We start from the raw sequence: 18,366 nt of genomic DNA, 5'->3' as shown, positions 1-18,366 counted from the left end.
GTGGACCTTTCCGGCTGCCGTAGTCACGGAAATGCCAGTTGGTGTACACGCCCATGCGAAGTTCTTCAGATGCTGTTCAATTACAAGTATTTTATCAACTGGAAGTATCAGATGGACAGATATTCGTGCCTCTGAAACTTCACCGGATGCAGCGTCTGTGTTTTTGTAAAGTTTGACAAAGTATGGCATCCAAAGCTGTTTATTCGGTATGTATTCTTTGCTTAACAGGGCTAACAGTTAAGCTAACTTCTGATATCTGCTGTAACATGTTAGCTCAGTTTACACTAATTGACAATTACCAATTTAATTTAAACAAGTGAATGTCAAATGAATATGTAACAACAAAGCATCCAAACATACTGTGCTGTCTTGAAGTTGGCACGAATCACGTACATTTAATTGGGCAGTTTAATGTTTTGCTTAGCGTTTTTCACAGATACAAAAGACTACATTTCGATATGCATGCAGGACATTTTGTCTCAATGTATTGCCATACCACTCTTGTGGTTTCGGTCATCGTGGTTAATGTGCTGCTCTGCGGCTGCTCTGTGTGCAGGATTTCCTACATTATCAGGTACAACATCAGAGTATTTTGATGCTACTATACTTTTTTGTCACAGAAAGGTTTAGCCGAATAGCTGTTGTTGCAGAGACTGGTGCTCTAAAGTGTACACCATAGATTTGTCTGTACCTGGTGAGATATTACTGATGTACTCACCTGTCCGCGCATTTTACTAAAAGTTTAGTGCATATCCTATCCAATTTTGGCTCCTTAGTGCGCTGAATTTGTCAAAAAAAAAAATAAGCAACTTAGAAATAATGATGTTTTGGTTTTTGTAGCATAGAGACCCTATGCTGAAGAAAAGAGATGACTTTGAGGACATTTTGGAGGAGCGGAGGAACTCCAGTGACCTGAGATACGCCCTTAAATGTTACACTCCTGTTCTGTACAAAGGAGTGACGCCATGTAAAGCCAGTGTGCTGAAGAGCATGGTGCTTCAGTCTGATCAGCTTCACTATGTTATCAATCAGGTAAAGTAGAGGTTGACTGACAGTAGGTTGCCATGGTTGTGGTGTCAAGATTTAGGATAAGTACTATCTTGTAGGGCTGCAACTAACGAGTAATTTCATTATCAACTAATCTGCGGACTATTTTCACGATTAATCGACTAATTGTTTAGTCTATAAAATGTCAAGAAATAATAAAAAAAATGCTCATCACAATTTTCCAGAGCCCAGAGTGACATCCTCAGATTACTTATTTTCTCCAACCAACCGTCCAAAACCCAAAGACTCTTCATTTATTATCATAAATGATAAAGAATAGCAGCAGTTCCTTACACTTACGAAAATTAAACCAGCAATATTTAACATTTTTGCTTTAAAAAATGAATGAAACGATTAATCCATTAGGAAACTTGTTGTCAATTAATTTCGTTTAAATTTTATTGTTGCAGCTCTACAATTTTGTGCAGTTTGTAGTCTTTTAGAGACTCGGTGAGACTCTAATTCAGCCATGAGGATTTCTGCATTGACTCCCATACAGTATACAAGAATTTAGGGTAACATTTTTTTTGAACTGTCAAGGTTTCCAAAGAGAAAGGCAGGGCTATTGATGACGTCCAGGATGAGGCTTCAGCCATCTTGGAGGAGATGGCTCAATGTCTGCAGCTCAGCACCGTTCGCTTCTTTGCCTTTATGCTCAGCAAGGTCTTTAAAACCTTGTTCAGGAACATCTGTGTAAATGAAGAGGGCATCCAGAGGGTGAGAGTACACACTTACTAGACGCTTAAGCGTGATTGAGAAGTTAAAATACATATACAAATACACTCCTTATCTGTTCTTTGCTTTGTTGTTAGCTTCAACAGGCCATTCAGGAGCACCCGGTAGTCCTATTACCAAGCCACCGAAGTTACATGGACTTTCTGCTGATGTCATACATCCTGTACACCTACGATCTGGCTCTGCCTGTTATCGCTGCCGGCATGGGTAAGCAAAGAAAAGAACAAGAGTGTATACACTGAGTAACCAGATATATACATACACATATACAAACTCCTAATGTTCAGTTTTTGATGACTCTTTGTCAAGAGAGGTGTTGATTTTGCATACTAGTAGTGTGGGTTTTAAAATGCAGTATATTTAAAGGCACACTATATGGACAAAAGTACGGGGACACCAACACATTACTTTTATGAATTCCCTTTGTAAATCCATAGGCATTAATATGGAGTTGGTCCCCGTTTTGCAACTATAACGTAGGGCTAGGCAATAAAACAATAACAGTTATTATTGCGATATAATTTTCCTCTATAAATGTAACCAATGTTCAATAAATGTTTGTGGTAATTCATTTGAATCACGATTGAATCGGCACTTAATTTTTTGTAAGATATGTATTTTGTTGAGGAAAAGGGCTGGAAAAAAAGATTTTACTTATTTTTACTCGTGATCATTGTAATTATTTTAAATATTCTACCTCAGATTTGTTAAGTAATTGCATTGATGTTGGACGAGAGGGCCTGAATTGCAATCTCTGTTCTAGTTCATCCCAAAGGTGTTCCATAGGGTTGAGGTCAGGGCTCTTTGGGGCCAGTCAAGTTCTTCCTCACCAAACTGGGAAAACCATTTCTTTATGTAGATGGCTTTGTGCATGGGGACATTGTCAAATTGAAAAGGATGGGCTGAATGAACAGCCCCTTGCACAACAATTAGGACAGTACTTTTGTCCATATAGTGTATTTTCTAATACAGTCAAGCTGGGGGCAGAATATTAGAAACACTTTTCAGAAGTGAAACACAGACTTACTGTTCATATGTCCCTGCAGACTTTATGGGGATGAAATTTGTTGGGGAGATGTTGCGGATGTCTGGAGCTTTCTTCATTCGGAGGTCATTTGGCGGAGACAAACTGTACTGGGCTGTCTTCTCAGAGTACGTCAAGACCATGCTCAAGGTGAGGCAGCTGACATTTGTTGCGGTCATTTAAAGTTTCTGAATGCCCTTTTTAATTGGTTCACAGCGCCCAATGTAAAAGAATGATCACAGCCAATACAACTTATGTGATATCATTGTTTCTGTATCTTTTAGATGTAGAAGAGAGACTTTTTTTGATTTTTGCATCTTTGTTTGTCACTTCAGAATGGATTTGCACCAGTAGAATTTTTCCTAGAGGGTACCAGAAGCCGAACGTCCAAATCTTTGACTCCAAAGTTAGGTAAGTTACGAGAAATCCACAGGTCACCTGCCAGTCCTCTGTGGTCAGATGTTTGAGACCCAGATCAGATCCTGTGTTTTGTCTTTCTATTTCTCCTGCCAGTACATTACAGAAAGTATTGTACACTAAGTGAGTCCCAGCAAGTATTACTAATTAGCAAAGTCATATTTGTTATTATACTTGAACATGGTTCTGAAAATGTTCCCAATTTCCTGTGGTGCACCTTACTTTCACTGATGTGACCCATTTTATTCTAAAAAGTTCTTGTCTTTCTGTCCTCATCCAGGTCTGTTAAATATAGTCATGGATCCATTCCTTAAAGGGGAGGTGTTTGATGTTAGCCTGGTCCCAGTCAGTATTAGTTATGAGAGGATCTTGGAGGAGACGCTTTATGCCAGAGAGCTGCTGGGTGTACCCAAACCCAAGGAGTCCACTTCAGTGAGTCCTTAAAACAGACTTGTTTATTAATTATGAATGGAAAATGGAAACATAATAATTGATAGTTAAGGTTAAGCAAAACATGTAAAAATCTTGATATCACAAGTCCAGTTTTGCAGCATGTGGCTCTCTGCTCTGAGTCTTTAAACCTTAATTTGGATTGCACGTCACTACATCTCCCTCTTGTGTTCATCTCTCCTTTTATAGGGTCTGTTTAAAGCCAGAAAGATTCTCAGTGAAGACTATGGCAGTATTCATGTGTACTTTGGGCAACCTGTGTCTGTTAGGAGTTTAGCAGAGGGCAAAGTTAACCGCTGCCAGTTCAACCTGACTCCAAGGTATGATCTATCGACTAAAACATCTCATTTTGTACTGTGTTGTTAACACAGCATGTAACGCTCAGTAGAATACACAGTGCACCATGTAGTAGCAATAAAATGATGCGTTTGAAAATTCAAAAACATGTACTAACTGAGCTTTCCATGTCCAGACACATCCCCAGCAGGCCCGGAAAGGACATCAACAGCTTTGTGAATGACTCTGCCTACAAGCTGGTGCGGGCCCAGGAGGAGAACATGGTCCTGAAGCCGTGGGTCCTTCTGGCCTCCCTGCTTCTCCAGAACCACCAGCAGAACCAGGTGGTGGAGCAGAAACAGGGGATAACGCTGGACGAGCTGACTGCACAAGCTGTGTGGCTCAGGGACCTTTCCCGGCAGTACGGAGCCTTCCTCGACTGGCCTGGTACAGTATGAGCCCAGTACAGTCACACTGCTGCTGTGTGTGGGCAGACTAACAAGAGGTTTTAAAATGGTTTTTTTTATTTTATTTTATTTATTTTTATTTTTAAACCCTTATTTATTCAGGGGAGCTTCACTGAGAGGAAGCCTCTCTTTTGCAGGAAGGCCCTGATCACATTCACACTGTTACACATTCACACCTGGAAGCTGCCCAGTACAACCGCAGCCTGGTGTGCCACTAAGCATCTGTTGGGGTTATGTGCCTTGCTCAAGGGCACCTCAGGGGATCGAACAGGCGACCTTCCGGTCACAAGCTCGCGTCTCTAACCTAGATTCTAGATATACAAACAATACACAAATAATTTGAAATTTGACTATCAAAGAGGCTTGTAGGATTGATGTACTGAGGTAAGACATTTAACAAAGCAAATGGTTACAGTACATTCCACAAGAAATTAAATTAATATGAATAATTATTATAAACTGAAACACAAACGCTTACCTTTATGCCAACAATTACTGGAACAGTGAACTTGGTATATAAACCAGGACAATAGACTAAATTACATGTCATTTTGTTAAATAAATAAATAAATAAAATTACTAATTTATTTCTTGGAAAAACAATAAATTAGAACCAAAAAGGATAGAAGCTTAAACTTAAATCCACAGGCCCTAAATATGGAGACATGGCATAGGTGGTGTTTTCAGATTTAGATCAGAAGCAGCTCACTGCACAGATTTGCACATTGATCAGCTAGAGTGCCTTTTGTTTTACATACAGCTGACATTCTTCTTTGATGGGAGATCCAGTGAACATATCATCATCCCTTTTCTTCTTCTCTTCCTCAACAAGTTATGTTTATTTGGATTTTTCTTTCTCTCCTTCAGACCACCTGCCTCCATCAGAGGTGGTTTCCTCCAGTCTTTCCCTGCATGGAAGTCTAGTGAGGATCTGTGAGGGAAGAGTCCAGCTGGCAGTGGACCAAGGTTTGTTTGTGTTTCATGCTTAGATTTCAGTTTTCCATTTTTATTCCATGTAACATTGGGGCAACTCTACAAAGTTACAGAGTACATACACATAGAGCAGCGTACAGTCCAGTATTTTCAATACACATTTCTTGTGATTGTAAGTAGTTTAGCTGTGCTAAGAAAGTGTCCTAAAAAGCGTTATTAACACATATGTCTGCTTACAATTACATGTAATGTCTTATAAACCATTTATTAAATTATTATATACTGCTTATGAATAGCACATAGGTTAGAGTAAAGGTTGCAGGAAATGATAAAAAGGAACTGTTTTGCCGTCTTCTAACTTTAAGCTTTGTTTTGAAGCAGGAGGACAAGTGGGGCCAGGGGGGGCTCACAGCATCATCACTCCAGAAGAGGAGCTCCTGAGCCAGGCGGTGATCATACTCTCCTGTGCCTCCTACAGAAACCAGGCACTGCATGTCTTTCTCAGACCTGCTCTGCTGGCATCAGCCATCCACACTGCCTCCTCTAACAACAAGCGTAAGACTGACATTTCTGTTTACCTGTTTAAATGTGTCACCCTCTTCCTGTTCTCATTATGTTTAACAATTTACAATTAACAAGTTACTAACGTAACTTAGTACTTGATAAAACATTTTTTCATAGACAATTAGATGAATTCCTTTCATAGCCACTGCATAATAGATGGTTTTCATGTGTAAGTGTGTGAAACACAAAGGCACAGGAACTCGATACATGCAGTAGATTTTTGTGTCAAAGAATTCAACACTGGCTGAGCTCACCCTTTTTTACACTAACAATCCACCTATTACACAGGTGTTTCCTGCTTGTTAATGATTATTTTTTCTTCCAGAGGAGGTCTTCAACAGTTTCAGCTTTCTAAGAAACGTGTTCTCCAATGAGTTCATCCTTTGTCCTGGAGCTACAGTGCAGGTGAGAAACAACATTTATGCACTATATATTACCCTGTAGTAAATATACTGTTCTATGGTCATTCAAACATTCAGTACTCATGTTGTGTAGGACTTTGAGGAGGCCTGTTACCTGCTGGTGAAGACTGGAGCTCTGCAGGTAACCCAGCAGGAGATTCTGGTAACAGAAAAAGGACACAGAACACTGGCCTTCCTCACCAGCATGCTAGATCCCTTTTTACAAGGATACCAGGTGAGGGAGACACACAGTAGCTTTGTAAATGTTGGTTGTGTCGTGTTGTTTGTGTGTGTATATAAAGAAGGGTAGTTGTGTGGATATTAAAAAAAAAATGTATGGACATTGGATTGAAACTTAGTTTTAACATTTTATTAGGCCTGATTTATTCCCGGTAGAGTTGAAATATTGCTATATAATGAGTTTTATAAAGTTCCTTATTTCATATTTTGTTACAGACCAGCATTTGCTGTTTCTAATTTGCATCAAATATTGACAAAGTTTCACTGAGTCGATGGGATATCTTCCAGTCTTTTGTAAAAGTTAAAAAGCTTAAATGTAAATGATCTGTAAATCTAACAGCCTAGTCGTATTCTCACCTTGTGATGGCACTGCATGTCTTTAATTTATTCAGAAAAGTAGTACATCATGAATCTGCATGTATCAAAACTCAGTATATTTATATCTTTAGCATGAACACCAATTAAAGTACATGCAAACATTTTTCACAGATTGCTGCTCTAGAGGGTACTGATTATTAATCATAATAGCTGTGTGTGTGTGTGTGTGTGTGTGTGTGTGTGATCTCAGGTGTTGTTCCGGTTCCTGTGTGAGGAGGCCACTGAGACTCTGACAGAAAAACATTTTATTCCTGCTGTTCGCAAGTTCATCATCAAACATCTTCTAGCAGGTTTCTGTCTTGAAAGGTTTCTCATTTGTCAAATGATTTCTGCTTGTGTTTTTACCTCAGGCCTCTGCTAAATGTACTGTGTGTTGTATATGTGTGTAATCTAGGTAGACTAAGATATACCGAGGTGTTGTCGTCTGACCTCCAGAAGAACGCTCTTGCAGCTTTGCTAAGACTCGGCGCTGTACGGAAAATCAAAGGGTAAGTTGGTTTTGATCATCTGTGTGTGAAGGCTGAAACAACAGCCAAACATAACTGAAATAACCTCAAACACAAGCTAAAGAGAAAACATTTCAATAACCGTTAAAGGTTACCTGCCTACCTACCCTTGCACTCACTGCGCTTGAAAATGTGTTTTGGGGGAGTGGCTTTGAAAGGAGGCGGTGGGAATTTTTTCAGTTTGATACTTTTAAAATGTAGCTGTCTCTTGCTGGTTTCTTCTACATTATCTACCCTAACTTTAACAGGTTAGTTAACTATAACTACCAGAACCCCTAAATAATATAAATATGTACATATGGTATGTAAAGTAGGTATGTTGAAAAAGATTAGTGTTAATTAATCAAAGATTTTATCTGTATGGTCGTAGTGGTCACATTCAGTAAACCATGATGGTTGTTGCTGCACTTTGGGAAGCCAAATTTTGTTACGTAATACAGCTGTAAAACAATTGTTGCATTCATTGCTCAGGAAAAGTGAGTTGTAGCTGCAGCCCTTCAGTTCATTTGTCGAGTCAAATACTCTCTCTATCCTTAGACCATTGATGCATATAAGGACAACCCCCCCCCAAAAAAGGAATTAACTTTGTGCTAAGCATAACAACACTAAACCTAGAGTTGATTCACCCAAATTACAAAATACTACATTTTCTCTCACTTACCTTTCTTGGTATCTAGCAATTAAGGTTGGGGTTTTATTTACTGCCTCCATCCAAATACATCTGTGGTGATGAAAAATTACAGAAATCAACAACAGCATTTATTTCAACAAAATCTTTTTTTATAAACTCTGCATAATCCACAGAAAGCACTGTTGAAATATTTCACCGGAACTCCAACTTACTTTCATAAAATAACCATGCAATGATGTTTTCACTTCAGAGTGGAGCTGGGGACTTTAAAGGTCAACAAGGTGATTGTGAACTCATTGGAAGACACTCTAGGTAAGAAACAAGCTGTCAGATGGACACCCAGCAGGAATAAATAGTGTTTTGGTTCAATCTCCAGGCCTTTAAAACAAATCTAAAATTTGTATCTTTGTCTAGGAGGAAAGCTCCCCACTCAAAAAGCTGTCGTTGCCCGTCTCTAAGTCACCAACCTTGTTAGTGGACTGTCTCAGCTCTTTGCTCGGTCGGCCCGGGTGTATCCCACAGGCAGTCTAAACTAACTGCTTTCTATGAGAGATGAAACAAGAGTTGCCATCTGGAGATGGCTCAACCTCCTCTTTATTTTCTTTTTCTCTTCACCTCTTTCCATCTTCCATTAAAAATCTCTTGTATATGTACATAAAACCACCTGCTCAGTGAGGCCTTTGAAGGTATATTGCTAAGCTTTTTGGCTCATTCTGAATAACTGAACTTTTGCTATGAGCAGCCTTTATGAAAGCTTCTGAATGTGCCTACTTCACTCAGGATGGTAGCCGTTTTCCATTAATGCATTTGATATGTATCCTCTAACACTCGTGTGTTTTTTCTTTGTGTTATTTTCAGTCTGCTTTTTTATCTGAGCTTCAGTCTGTCATCCATTCATTATCTGAGTGTCTCTTTGTTGTCTCTCTTTCTTTTTTTTTTTGAGAAGTTTAATGAATTTATTCATGTTGTTGTGGTGTGGACCTATATCTTCACTCTCTTTTGACGCACTGCTTTCTCTCTCTTTTTTTTTTTTGTGAAACATAGGTTGTTAAAAACGGGTGGATAGGAAGATTTAGGTGGTCACATTTATACATTTATATATATTTGAGTTGAATTTGCCACAGACCCAATGCCTATATCAAGAATAGCTTGTACCAGGTGTCATTGTTGGATTTAAACCACCCTGGTACAAGTTTTCCAACCCCCCTCAGGTCTTCTGCCAACACTCCGAGCTTCATGGACAAGTAGTACATGACACACATTTGTTTACACAGTGGAGATAATGCTACAAGTCTAACGTCAGTGCCAGACTCCATATAAACTTGCAGTTAGTAATACTGAAGCACTACCAGCGACACCAAAGTAATATGTTTGACATTTTTGTTTACTGTTGGAGATAATTTACATGTTTTTTTTTATTTTGTTTTTTCATGTTCTCAAGTCTCGAAAAGTTAGTAAAGTTGCTACATAGTTCACACAGATTTTGTTCAAATTCAGAATATATTAGTTGTTTAATATTTATTTATATTCAATGCGATACGCATTTGATATATTTTTGTTACAAGGGAAGGAAGACAGGGCAAAAATAAAGGAAAATGTGAGGAGTGGCTGTAACACAGTAACTCGCAGAAGAACAAAGTTTTAAAATGTCATTGAAGCGTAGAGTAATAACAGGTCAGGACGTCCTTTAAAAAGAGCTTTAAAAGTACCAGGCTAATGGGTGACTCAGGATTGCCTACTTAGCTGACATGTAATTCAGAAGGGTGTAATTTTGTGGTAACCTCCCCTCTCAAAAAACCCTTATTTTCAAGCTATTTATTTGGTAGTAAACTAGCAGTGTTATCGTGTTACCTTGAAATCCCATTCTAGGGCAGATTGGTGTTTTGTAGAAACTGGCAGTGCTGCTTTTGGAGGTAGATAAACTCCCCTCATTGGTTGAGTTAAAACTCATGGTAGAACCAAACAGGCACTGGTTCTCTGGCACTGAAAATGTTTTACAGTGGTGCCAATATGATACCAGAGTTAGACACTACTAACACTACATTTTTTTCCATGCCTGCCTTAGAGGAATCTAAACACATTTCTTTTATTCTGTTTCACAAAACAAGCCAAATTTCTCAAATGAGTCGTTTTATGCCAACTTTTGACACATGGTGCTACGGACACAGTTTGGCCGCTACTCAAAAAGTACTGGGGTACTCTATGCCAAAGCAGTGTTTACGTGGGTAAGCTGGCATTTGTGATATATATCTATGGAAAACCTGGGTCAGCCTCAAAGGTGTCATTGAAGTAAAGGGACATCATTTGTTTTTTTGCTTTGACGGATCCTAAATGCTAATAACTAACGATATGAGTGAAGGTAGCCATTGTGAGTCTGATGCTCTTGCTACTAACGTCAGCGTACCCCATACTAAGCTGTTCATCTTGAAGTTTAAAAGCTTACACTTCAAAATTATAAATTGTTACAAAAATTATATAAATGCCACCTCCGACTTCTTTGATCGCCAAATGTGCCAGATACCAAAATTGTATGTTTTGGAACTTGAAACGCTTGTTGTTAGGCTTCACTCGCAGAGGTTAACTCAACCAACAACAAAGCAGCTCTGCATCCAAGAAACGTTTGAAGATCTGCATGTCATCCAAAGTGCAAGTGTACTGTATGAGTGTATTTGCAGTTCAATTGTTACAATAACAGCGTTTATACTGTGTAATGTCCAAATATTGGACTAATTTGTGTGTATGTGTGTGCAGTCATGCGTATAACTATGTTAAAGTGTGTATGTGTTGGGTGAGGCCTTTTGGTAATGACTGTACAAGCTGTTTTGAAATACAACTTTCAGCCCAGATTTTGTCTTTTGTAGTTTAGGGCCACCTTGCCCGGACTGATTAAAATTCAATATGTCATCCTTTCACATCTGATGTTTGTTGGAACCTGTTGTAACAGACTCCTGAGAAAAACTGTTTGAGCTAAATTGATTAAAAAATGATGTGATTACATTAAATCATGCTGATGTTGTATTATTACTGATTTTTTTTATATACTTTAAACTTGAATCTTCAGTTCCATAAAGGCTTGTCTCTCCCTGTATGAGTGTTGAACCACATGGGTGCCAATCCATCCACGTAGTTCTTACTGGTCATTGCAGGTTTCACACAACACAGAGACAGTTGGGTAACTTGATTGACTTCCCCCTAAAAGTCTCTGGGGCTAAGCTGCAGAACAGCAGGTGAGTTGCTGCAGGGACTCAATGTGTTGGAAAAGGAAAATTTAGTAGATATTTCAGTGATTTGCAGGTTGAAAGTGATTCCTGAGAGGGGTCCAGGAAGCCCCAATGCTTACATAATTAAAGTTTTCCCAATCTAATCAGACCCCAGCCAGGACTTGTGCTGCGTTTTAAATCACATTTTTTTCTTTGTACTTTTAGTATGCACTAAAGCTGCCCTTACAAAGTATGTACGGTTTCTTGCAGTAAGAGTTTAATTGGGAAATACTACTTCATCATAATATTGTGCACTGAACTTTGACCCTCTTCGATTGTGAACAAGACTAGCCAGAAAAGCATGTAGCCTTGCATACTGCAAAATGCAACCGGATGCAGTAGGGCATCCTGGAATTTTTGCATATTGCGGTTGGCATACTATGTATTGGGGCATCAAATCTTTTTTTCTGGCTAAATAGTATGGTTATGGAACACACCCTTGGTCTGCCTTTGTCTATCGCAACTTTATTCAAATCCAGCAAGAAATCAAATAAGAGAGCATCAACGCTTTCTCCACCACCCAAACTCATTGCAAAACAGGTATGACCCTCTGACTGATAATACAAAGTGATAATACAAATTTGTGAACCCAGGGAAGCTTATCACACTACTAGCACTAAGGCTAACCAAAAGCTAAGAAATATCTCCCAAACCACTGCTAGACAGAGGGCTTGCAGAAATATTGCTAACTCCACACCTGAGGCCAGACTCTATTCTGATTGGGAACACTGTAACCAAGCATGAAGGAAGATTGAAAATCTAAGTAACATTATTATTCACACTGGTTCTTTTGACATTCTGTAAAGGGAGACTGGCTCAAATCCTGAAAAAATACGTTTAATTATACGTTTGCCTGCTGCTGGAGAAACTGAGCAACTGTCAGTTGCAAAATGTATTAATTTCAGGCCCCTGAATACAATGCTGACATTGACGTGCCTCACCCATGGGATAAGGTTTATTGACATTTTCACTGTCTTTTGGAACCGTAAAGTCCACTTTTAACCTGATGGGATTCATCCAAGCATCACTGGTTCCAGACTGCTCTGTGCCAACCTTTGTCATGCTCTTCAGATATCGTACCAAAACACGAGGGCAAGCTCGAAGGGAAAGGAAAGCGCACACAGCCTGTTTATCTCCCCCCTAACCTGACCTTCTGCTCCACATCACCCAAGGCATTCAGAGCATGTCTCTGTCCCAATCAGGGATCCAACATCACATTAACTATTTTTGAGGTGAGACTTGGCTAAACAGCACTACTGGTGTAGCAACACTGATAGAGTCTTGTCCTCTAAACTTTTTATCAGTCAGACAAAACAGAAAAAGAGGAGAGATTGCAGTCATTTTTTCTACACAGATTGTATGTAATGAGATTGACCTGGGTGGATTTACATAATTTGAATATCTTGCTCTTGAGCTCAAAGCAGAACTATCTGTGCTCATCATTACATTATATCGGCCACCAAGATCATTGCTGTTTCTGCAGGAATTATCAAAGCTGATCTCGCTTGGCATCACTACATATGGTAGATTAATCCTGGATGGAGACTTGAATATCCATATCAAGAAAAAAAAATGTTTCCAAAGCTATGGAGCTTGCAAATTTATTGTAAATGAAGCCATTCGTCAGCATGGCGACATATTAGATTTAGTGATAACAACAGGGTTAAACATTGACAATGTTTCAATATTAGAATTACATTTCTCACTAGCACTGTATGTTGTTTGATGCCAACTCAATCTTAACAAAGACTAAAAGGGAATTTCTGGTTTCAAAGGTCTCTAATATAAAGAAATAATTTGAGTCATTTAAACAATACCTTGCTTTAAATAGTGTTTCGCCACACAGTGTAAATGAGATTAAGAGAATATGTTGAGCAGCTGAAAGAAAATGTGGAAAAACTAGGCTCACAGTTTCCAAGATTATTACAGAGAATGCTGGAGGGAAACTAGAATATTCTTCTCCACTAACCAGCTACTTAACACTGCCCCCACCCATCTTTGCTCCTCTGCATTAAATTGTGAAGAGCTTGCATTGTTCTTCAATAACAAATAACTTCAGTTAGAGCCAGTATTGCTGCTGATATAAACACAGATGACCCCAGCAAACTGCTGTATTAAATTAACTAAGCTTTGCAAGACCGTTACTGAGTGACTTCCAACTCGTGTTTTGACCCAGCATTTTTAAGCTGGTGTTCAATAGTGTTTCAAGTCATGTCCTGAAGATTATAAATACATCTCTTCAAACAGACATCTTCCCTTTAAAACAGCTGTTGTAAAACTTACTTATATACAAAGCCCTTAATGGGCAAGGACCAAGATATATTGCTATCTCCCTTCTTAACTATTTGCCTTCAAGAACACTGTGATCATCTGTTGTTAACTGGAAGTTCCTGAAACACCAGAAGGAAAATCGGGGATGGAGCCTTTATCCATTACAACCCAAATCTATGGAGCTCATTACCTTTAGATATCATGGAAGCCAGCTTGTATTTTTAAAAGAAAGCTAAAAATGCACTTTGCCTTGTACTTATGCTTTGCTGCATTTCTTTTAAAATGCTGTATTTTACTTTATTTTATGCATTCTATTTTTAAAACTTTATTCTTACTATTATTATCATGAGTTTTATTCTCCATCTTATTTGACATTAATTATGGAATTCAATCCATTTTATGTTCATTCTTGTTTGATGTTTTTATGTAAAGCACATGTGCATGCCATTTCTTTGTTGTAAAGCACTTTGAGCTGCATATACATTTAATTAGTTTTTACTTTATATATTATAATTCTTCTTATTTAAACTTCACTATGTTCACCAGCTAGTTACTCACTTTGTCCATCTCCTGTTTGTTTTGTTTTTGAGCTTTTTCGCTGCTGCGGTTGGAAAAGATGCTGATGAAAGCAGTAAGACTAAATAAAATCATTAAAGTTGCTGGTCATAATACCAACCCAAATAAGGTGAAGGCTAAAATGTTAGAGGGCATCTGCAGGGTCTGGTGAGAATTCTTTATGAGTGTGTTACTGCATGCCTACAACACCTTTCATTTTATACATATTTAGCATAGTTTTAAATTTGAAGTATGTCCAAACTAAAGAAAGTTAATAATTGTCACTGAAATTATGCTGAAACAACAGACATATGTCACCTGGATGTAAGAACTTTAAATGCCTAAACCAAATTTTCAGAAGCCCACTTCTACCCTGAAAATCAAAACCATGCCTTCGAGGTCATAGTTATGGATCCTTTTGAGTCAATGTTCTCCCTACATCAGTAGCTTATGACTTTTTGGCCCTTGAAGACTTATCAGCAGTTCAGTCAAATGTAAGTAATTTTTCCTGCTCACTCTTTCATTTGAAGGATTTTTAGAAGCCTCGTGATGTGATGTGAGTATTTTACTAAGAGGTGATTCAATTTGTGTTATCGAAACTTTTTAAAATCCCTCAAAATGTTTTAGGGACAGAGGATCGGGAGCCAAGTTTAGGAACCATTGTTGTACATTATCTGTTTGCCACCTGTTCCCAAATTGAAAATCACTGACAAATAATTGAACATATAGTATGGAAGAGCTTATTTTGCATCACACATTCACATAGAGTAGAAGGGAAAGCTGGTCTTATTTGGCAGTGCAGGGAGAAATCATTACATATAACCAACCTCTAGGTGTCAGGCTTGCCTCTCTGTGAGCTTTTTGTTCATGGCAGGTTGTTGCTGTACACACACACACAAACACACATACACGCACAAACAGCAGCATTTTTCATCATATGTTGTGGCTCTGCTGCTGAGTAAGAGACTGCTGCCAGCAAATCCACCACTTTCCATCCATATTGCCCTTTCTCATACTCAGTCTCTGACAAATTATAGGTTCATCTAAAGTTGCCATACCAAATTGCTTATATATACACACTCTAGTCCATTCATCCATCCATCCACCCACCCATTTCCTCCTCCTGCTTTCTCTTCCTCTCCATCCATATCCTTATCCCTAGTGGTGGTGTATAATAGTGTCAGCCACAGCCATATCAGCACTTTATCTGCTACATTATGACAAGCTGTATTGAAGGCACTCACATACACACCACGTACAAGGAGGGCACCACCCTAATAAACTACTTTCTGACCTGTGGCAACCCCAGGGAAACAAAAGCAGCAGACTGTTTATGACCAGAAGTACAGTATGTTTACTTTTGTTCCTTTAAGTCTGGCCTGTGTTATTCCTTTACTTTGTGTTTGTGTGTTTAGGCGCCTGTGTGCATGTATAGGTGTCACTGTCACAGAGTGCACACTGGCCTGGTGTTGTGCCCAGAGGGGTTTGTGGCGATCTATATGTAGGGAATTGATTGAAAGGAAAGGGGCCCTGGTGTATAATGTTCCAGCAGTTAACCTTAGGTAATGATAGGTTGATGGATTCAGCTCATTTGCTCCAGCAGATCTTGTTTATCAGCGCTGTACTGGAGGCGGAGACATTAGGGGAAGTAGCACTCAATGTCAAATTTGATGCCTGCCAGGGATCCCTGAGGAGAGTACAGGAGATCCCAATTAGTACATATTTAAAGGTTTTCACAATAAAGCCAGATATAGAAAGGCTACAGGATGAGCTGCAGCATTTCAGGATTCCCATCATGAAAAACATCTTTGCAGTAAGTATTCTGTCTTCAAACCACTCATCTCATTCTTTATTGACAAGTTGGTGAGGAAAAGGTGCTCTAAGAGCCCATCTTCATAGGTAAAAACTCGTCAAACCTCAGGAACTGGAATCAAATACCACCCATACAATACACACAAATTCAACAGCGACTTCCAGCAGTTTAAAGCAAATTACACTTTTCAGCCTGAAATACCTTTAAGATTTCCTGGGGGAGCACAATTGAACGAAAAAGTGACTTCAATTACTCAGCTTTTTCTTTTTCTTGCTATTTTCCTCAGTTGTATTGGTCACTGAAGTTCCCACCTTGTTTAGTGCTTTAATCCTTAGTTTAACCACTTCCTTTTCAATGCTAGGGCCATAGTGCCACATTATTTGATGCCTCACAGTAGAGTGAAATGTTACACAGGATGACTATAATTTTCTGTAATTATAGATATATTATGTAGGGAGAGGACGGCGAATACCATCTCTGCATATTGTTCCCCTTGTAGTAGTGAATAAGTAAGGTGTTACTTTTCTGATTCAGCTTTGAAATAAAAGCACACAATAAGCTTATAAAATGGAATGCATTGTTAAAGAAAACATCTTACAGACCCCCTTGTCATATTTCAGATGTCTCTGAGATTTCAGCAGTTCCACCAATGGCTCAGATGGTTTCATTTAAAAAGCTGTCTGAGGCCCAAAATGTTATGAGTCTACTGTTCTCCTCCCTACCCCTTGTGTCTATGTTCTCCCTCCCAGTGTCTCCTGTTAGTCTCCCTGTCTGTGCCTATCTGGACGTGGCTTTCCTTTCCGGCCCTGGCTCTCCACCTCCACCTGCACACCTGATCCGCATTCCACTCATCAAGACTCTGTAGTATATCAACCCAGTCTTCATCTCACTCTTCGCCAGATCATCAGCTTCCCACAGTGGTATTTGCGCTGTGGCTAATTCTCGTGTTTAGAGAACTTTCTAAATTGTATTTTCTGTGTGATCCTAATTTATCTTATCCTCCCTGTGCTCAGGATCACTGCCTGCCTGGAGATTCTGCAGACTGCCACGCCCATCTCACTGCCTGCCTGGAAATTCCCTCGTTGATCTTCACTCCCTGGCTTGCTCTCTGCTCTGCTCCACCAACCTTTCAATAAACTGTATATTCCTGGAATAGAACGTGCTCTGAGTCTGCTTTTGAGTCCAGTCACCTAGTCGTTAAAACACAAAGAGGATCAATTATGCAATATTAAGCAAAAAAAGTCTAAAATATGATCTCAGCTTTATCTTGTGACCAGTTACATTGGCCCATCCCGTAGGTTGACTACGGTTGAACTACTAAACTGTATATAAAGTAGTTCAAAGTAGCTCAACTTATACTATACTTTAAATCCATTTGGCTAATACTTACATACCTTTACTTAAGTAGGATTTTTACTAGTAATGGAGTATTTTTACATTGAGCTATTGGTATTTTCACTTAGGATCTAAATACTTCTTCCATCAGTTATCTTTAAATGTATTTATATTTTCTCACACACAGAAATATTGTACACTGCTGAGATTTCTGTCTTCAAAATTCAGTTTTTCGAACAGAAGGGCGTTTTATATAGTGACTCTGGGGAACTGACCAACATTAATGAGTATTTTACTGTTTTTTTAACATCACACCTTAAAGCATTGAAATTATCAATAACATTAAAATGCATCTGACAACAACATCTGTGCTATATTGCATTTATGTGCACATTCAATAAATTCAACATTTGCCTGTGCGGATGAGGTCAGCTGTCTAGCACTGGTCACGGATGAGACACTAAGGGCAAACAATACGTGTTAAGTGATATAATTACAGTATTCTTATTCGACAATTATTGTTAATGTATTTCTCTTTTTCTATTCTATAATACATCAAAGATAAGCCCTTCTAAGATCAGCAATTAGTGCTGAATGAAAACATTTGCATTTTTATGCATGGATCTAATATACTGTGCTAATGCCTGCAATTAGACAAATATGATTTCCCATTCGGGGCCACGCATTTGCTTTAAACTTTAACACAATAGAGTTCACCACACACATACCTAACATGCATACATCAGCACACAGGAGTGTTTCTATACATGTAGACTTTATCAAACTCACACACACACAGACACGCACACACACAAATTTCCTCTTAGTCTCTGTGGGATTCCACGAGCTGCCAGTCCTTGACAGCAAGATAAATAATAATCCTCTGATGGATGCTGCTGTGAAGTGAAAGCTCAAGGTAGATTTAATAAAATCCAATAGAATCTAATTGAAGTGGCATGCGTGTGTGTGTTTGTGTATGAGCAAAAATGAGCGTCTCTGTATGCATTTGTAGTGGAACTACCTTTGTAAATCAAAGTTTGTTATTTGAGGCAAGATTTTGGAA

The 18,366-nt window shown here is 38.8% G+C and overlaps 1 protein-coding gene and 1 long non-coding RNA gene across 3 annotated transcripts; both read left to right on the top strand.

Annotated features, from left to right (window-relative positions):
• Nucleotides 1-31: 31 nt before the first annotated feature.
• Nucleotides 32-11,074, top strand: gnpat (glyceronephosphate O-acyltransferase). 2 transcript variants are annotated; one of them, XM_038726690.1, is made up of 17 exons: nt 32-206; nt 841-1,032; nt 1,588-1,764; nt 1,860-1,989; nt 2,829-2,956; nt 3,142-3,217; nt 3,504-3,655; nt 3,863-3,993; nt 4,146-4,396; nt 5,284-5,382; nt 5,731-5,904; nt 6,239-6,318; nt 6,409-6,549; nt 7,123-7,222; nt 7,327-7,420; nt 8,320-8,381; nt 8,484-11,074. In XM_038726690.1, the coding sequence occupies exons 1-17, from the start codon at nt 183-185 to the stop codon at nt 8,525-8,527; spliced, it is 2,055 nt and encodes a 684-aa protein (XP_038582618.1). In that variant the 5' UTR covers nt 32-182; the 3' UTR covers nt 8,528-11,074. The 2 variants fall into 2 exon arrangements, with proteins under 2 accessions (XP_038582618.1, XP_038582617.1); XM_038726689.1 differs by having other exon boundaries at nt 5,728-5,904.
• A 4,779-nt stretch (nt 11,075-15,853) lies between these two features.
• Nucleotides 15,854-17,126, top strand: LOC119909195. Its single transcript, XR_005445398.1, has 3 exons — nt 15,854-15,968; nt 16,718-16,888; nt 16,982-17,126. It is a non-coding gene; the product is annotated as an uncharacterized LOC119909195 (long non-coding RNA).
• The last annotated feature ends 1,240 nt before the right edge of the window (nt 17,127-18,366 follow it).

The sequence above is a fragment of the Micropterus salmoides genome, unplaced genomic scaffold, assembly GCF_014851395.1.
Source record: "Micropterus salmoides isolate LMB-PRFRI ecotype aquatic unplaced genomic scaffold, ASM1485139v1 Ms_hic_scaffold_18, whole genome shotgun sequence".
NCBI classification, from domain to species: domain Eukaryota; kingdom Metazoa; phylum Chordata; class Actinopteri; order Centrarchiformes; family Centrarchidae; genus Micropterus; species Micropterus salmoides.
The sequence above is the reverse complement of the archived record's forward strand: the minus strand, read 5'-3'. Positions and strand labels throughout refer to the sequence as shown.

Coding starts and splice junctions, on each gene's coding strand:
- gnpat (XM_038726689.1), top strand. CDS start 183: ATGGCATCCAAAGCTGTTTATTCG. Junction 4,397..5,283: donor AGCCTTCCTCGACTGGCCTG/GTACAGTATGAG, acceptor TCTCTCCTTCAG/ACCACCTGCCTCCATCAGAG. Junction 6,319..6,408: donor GTCCTGGAGCTACAGTGCAG/GTGAGAAACAAC, acceptor CATGTTGTGTAG/GACTTTGAGGAGGCCTGTTA.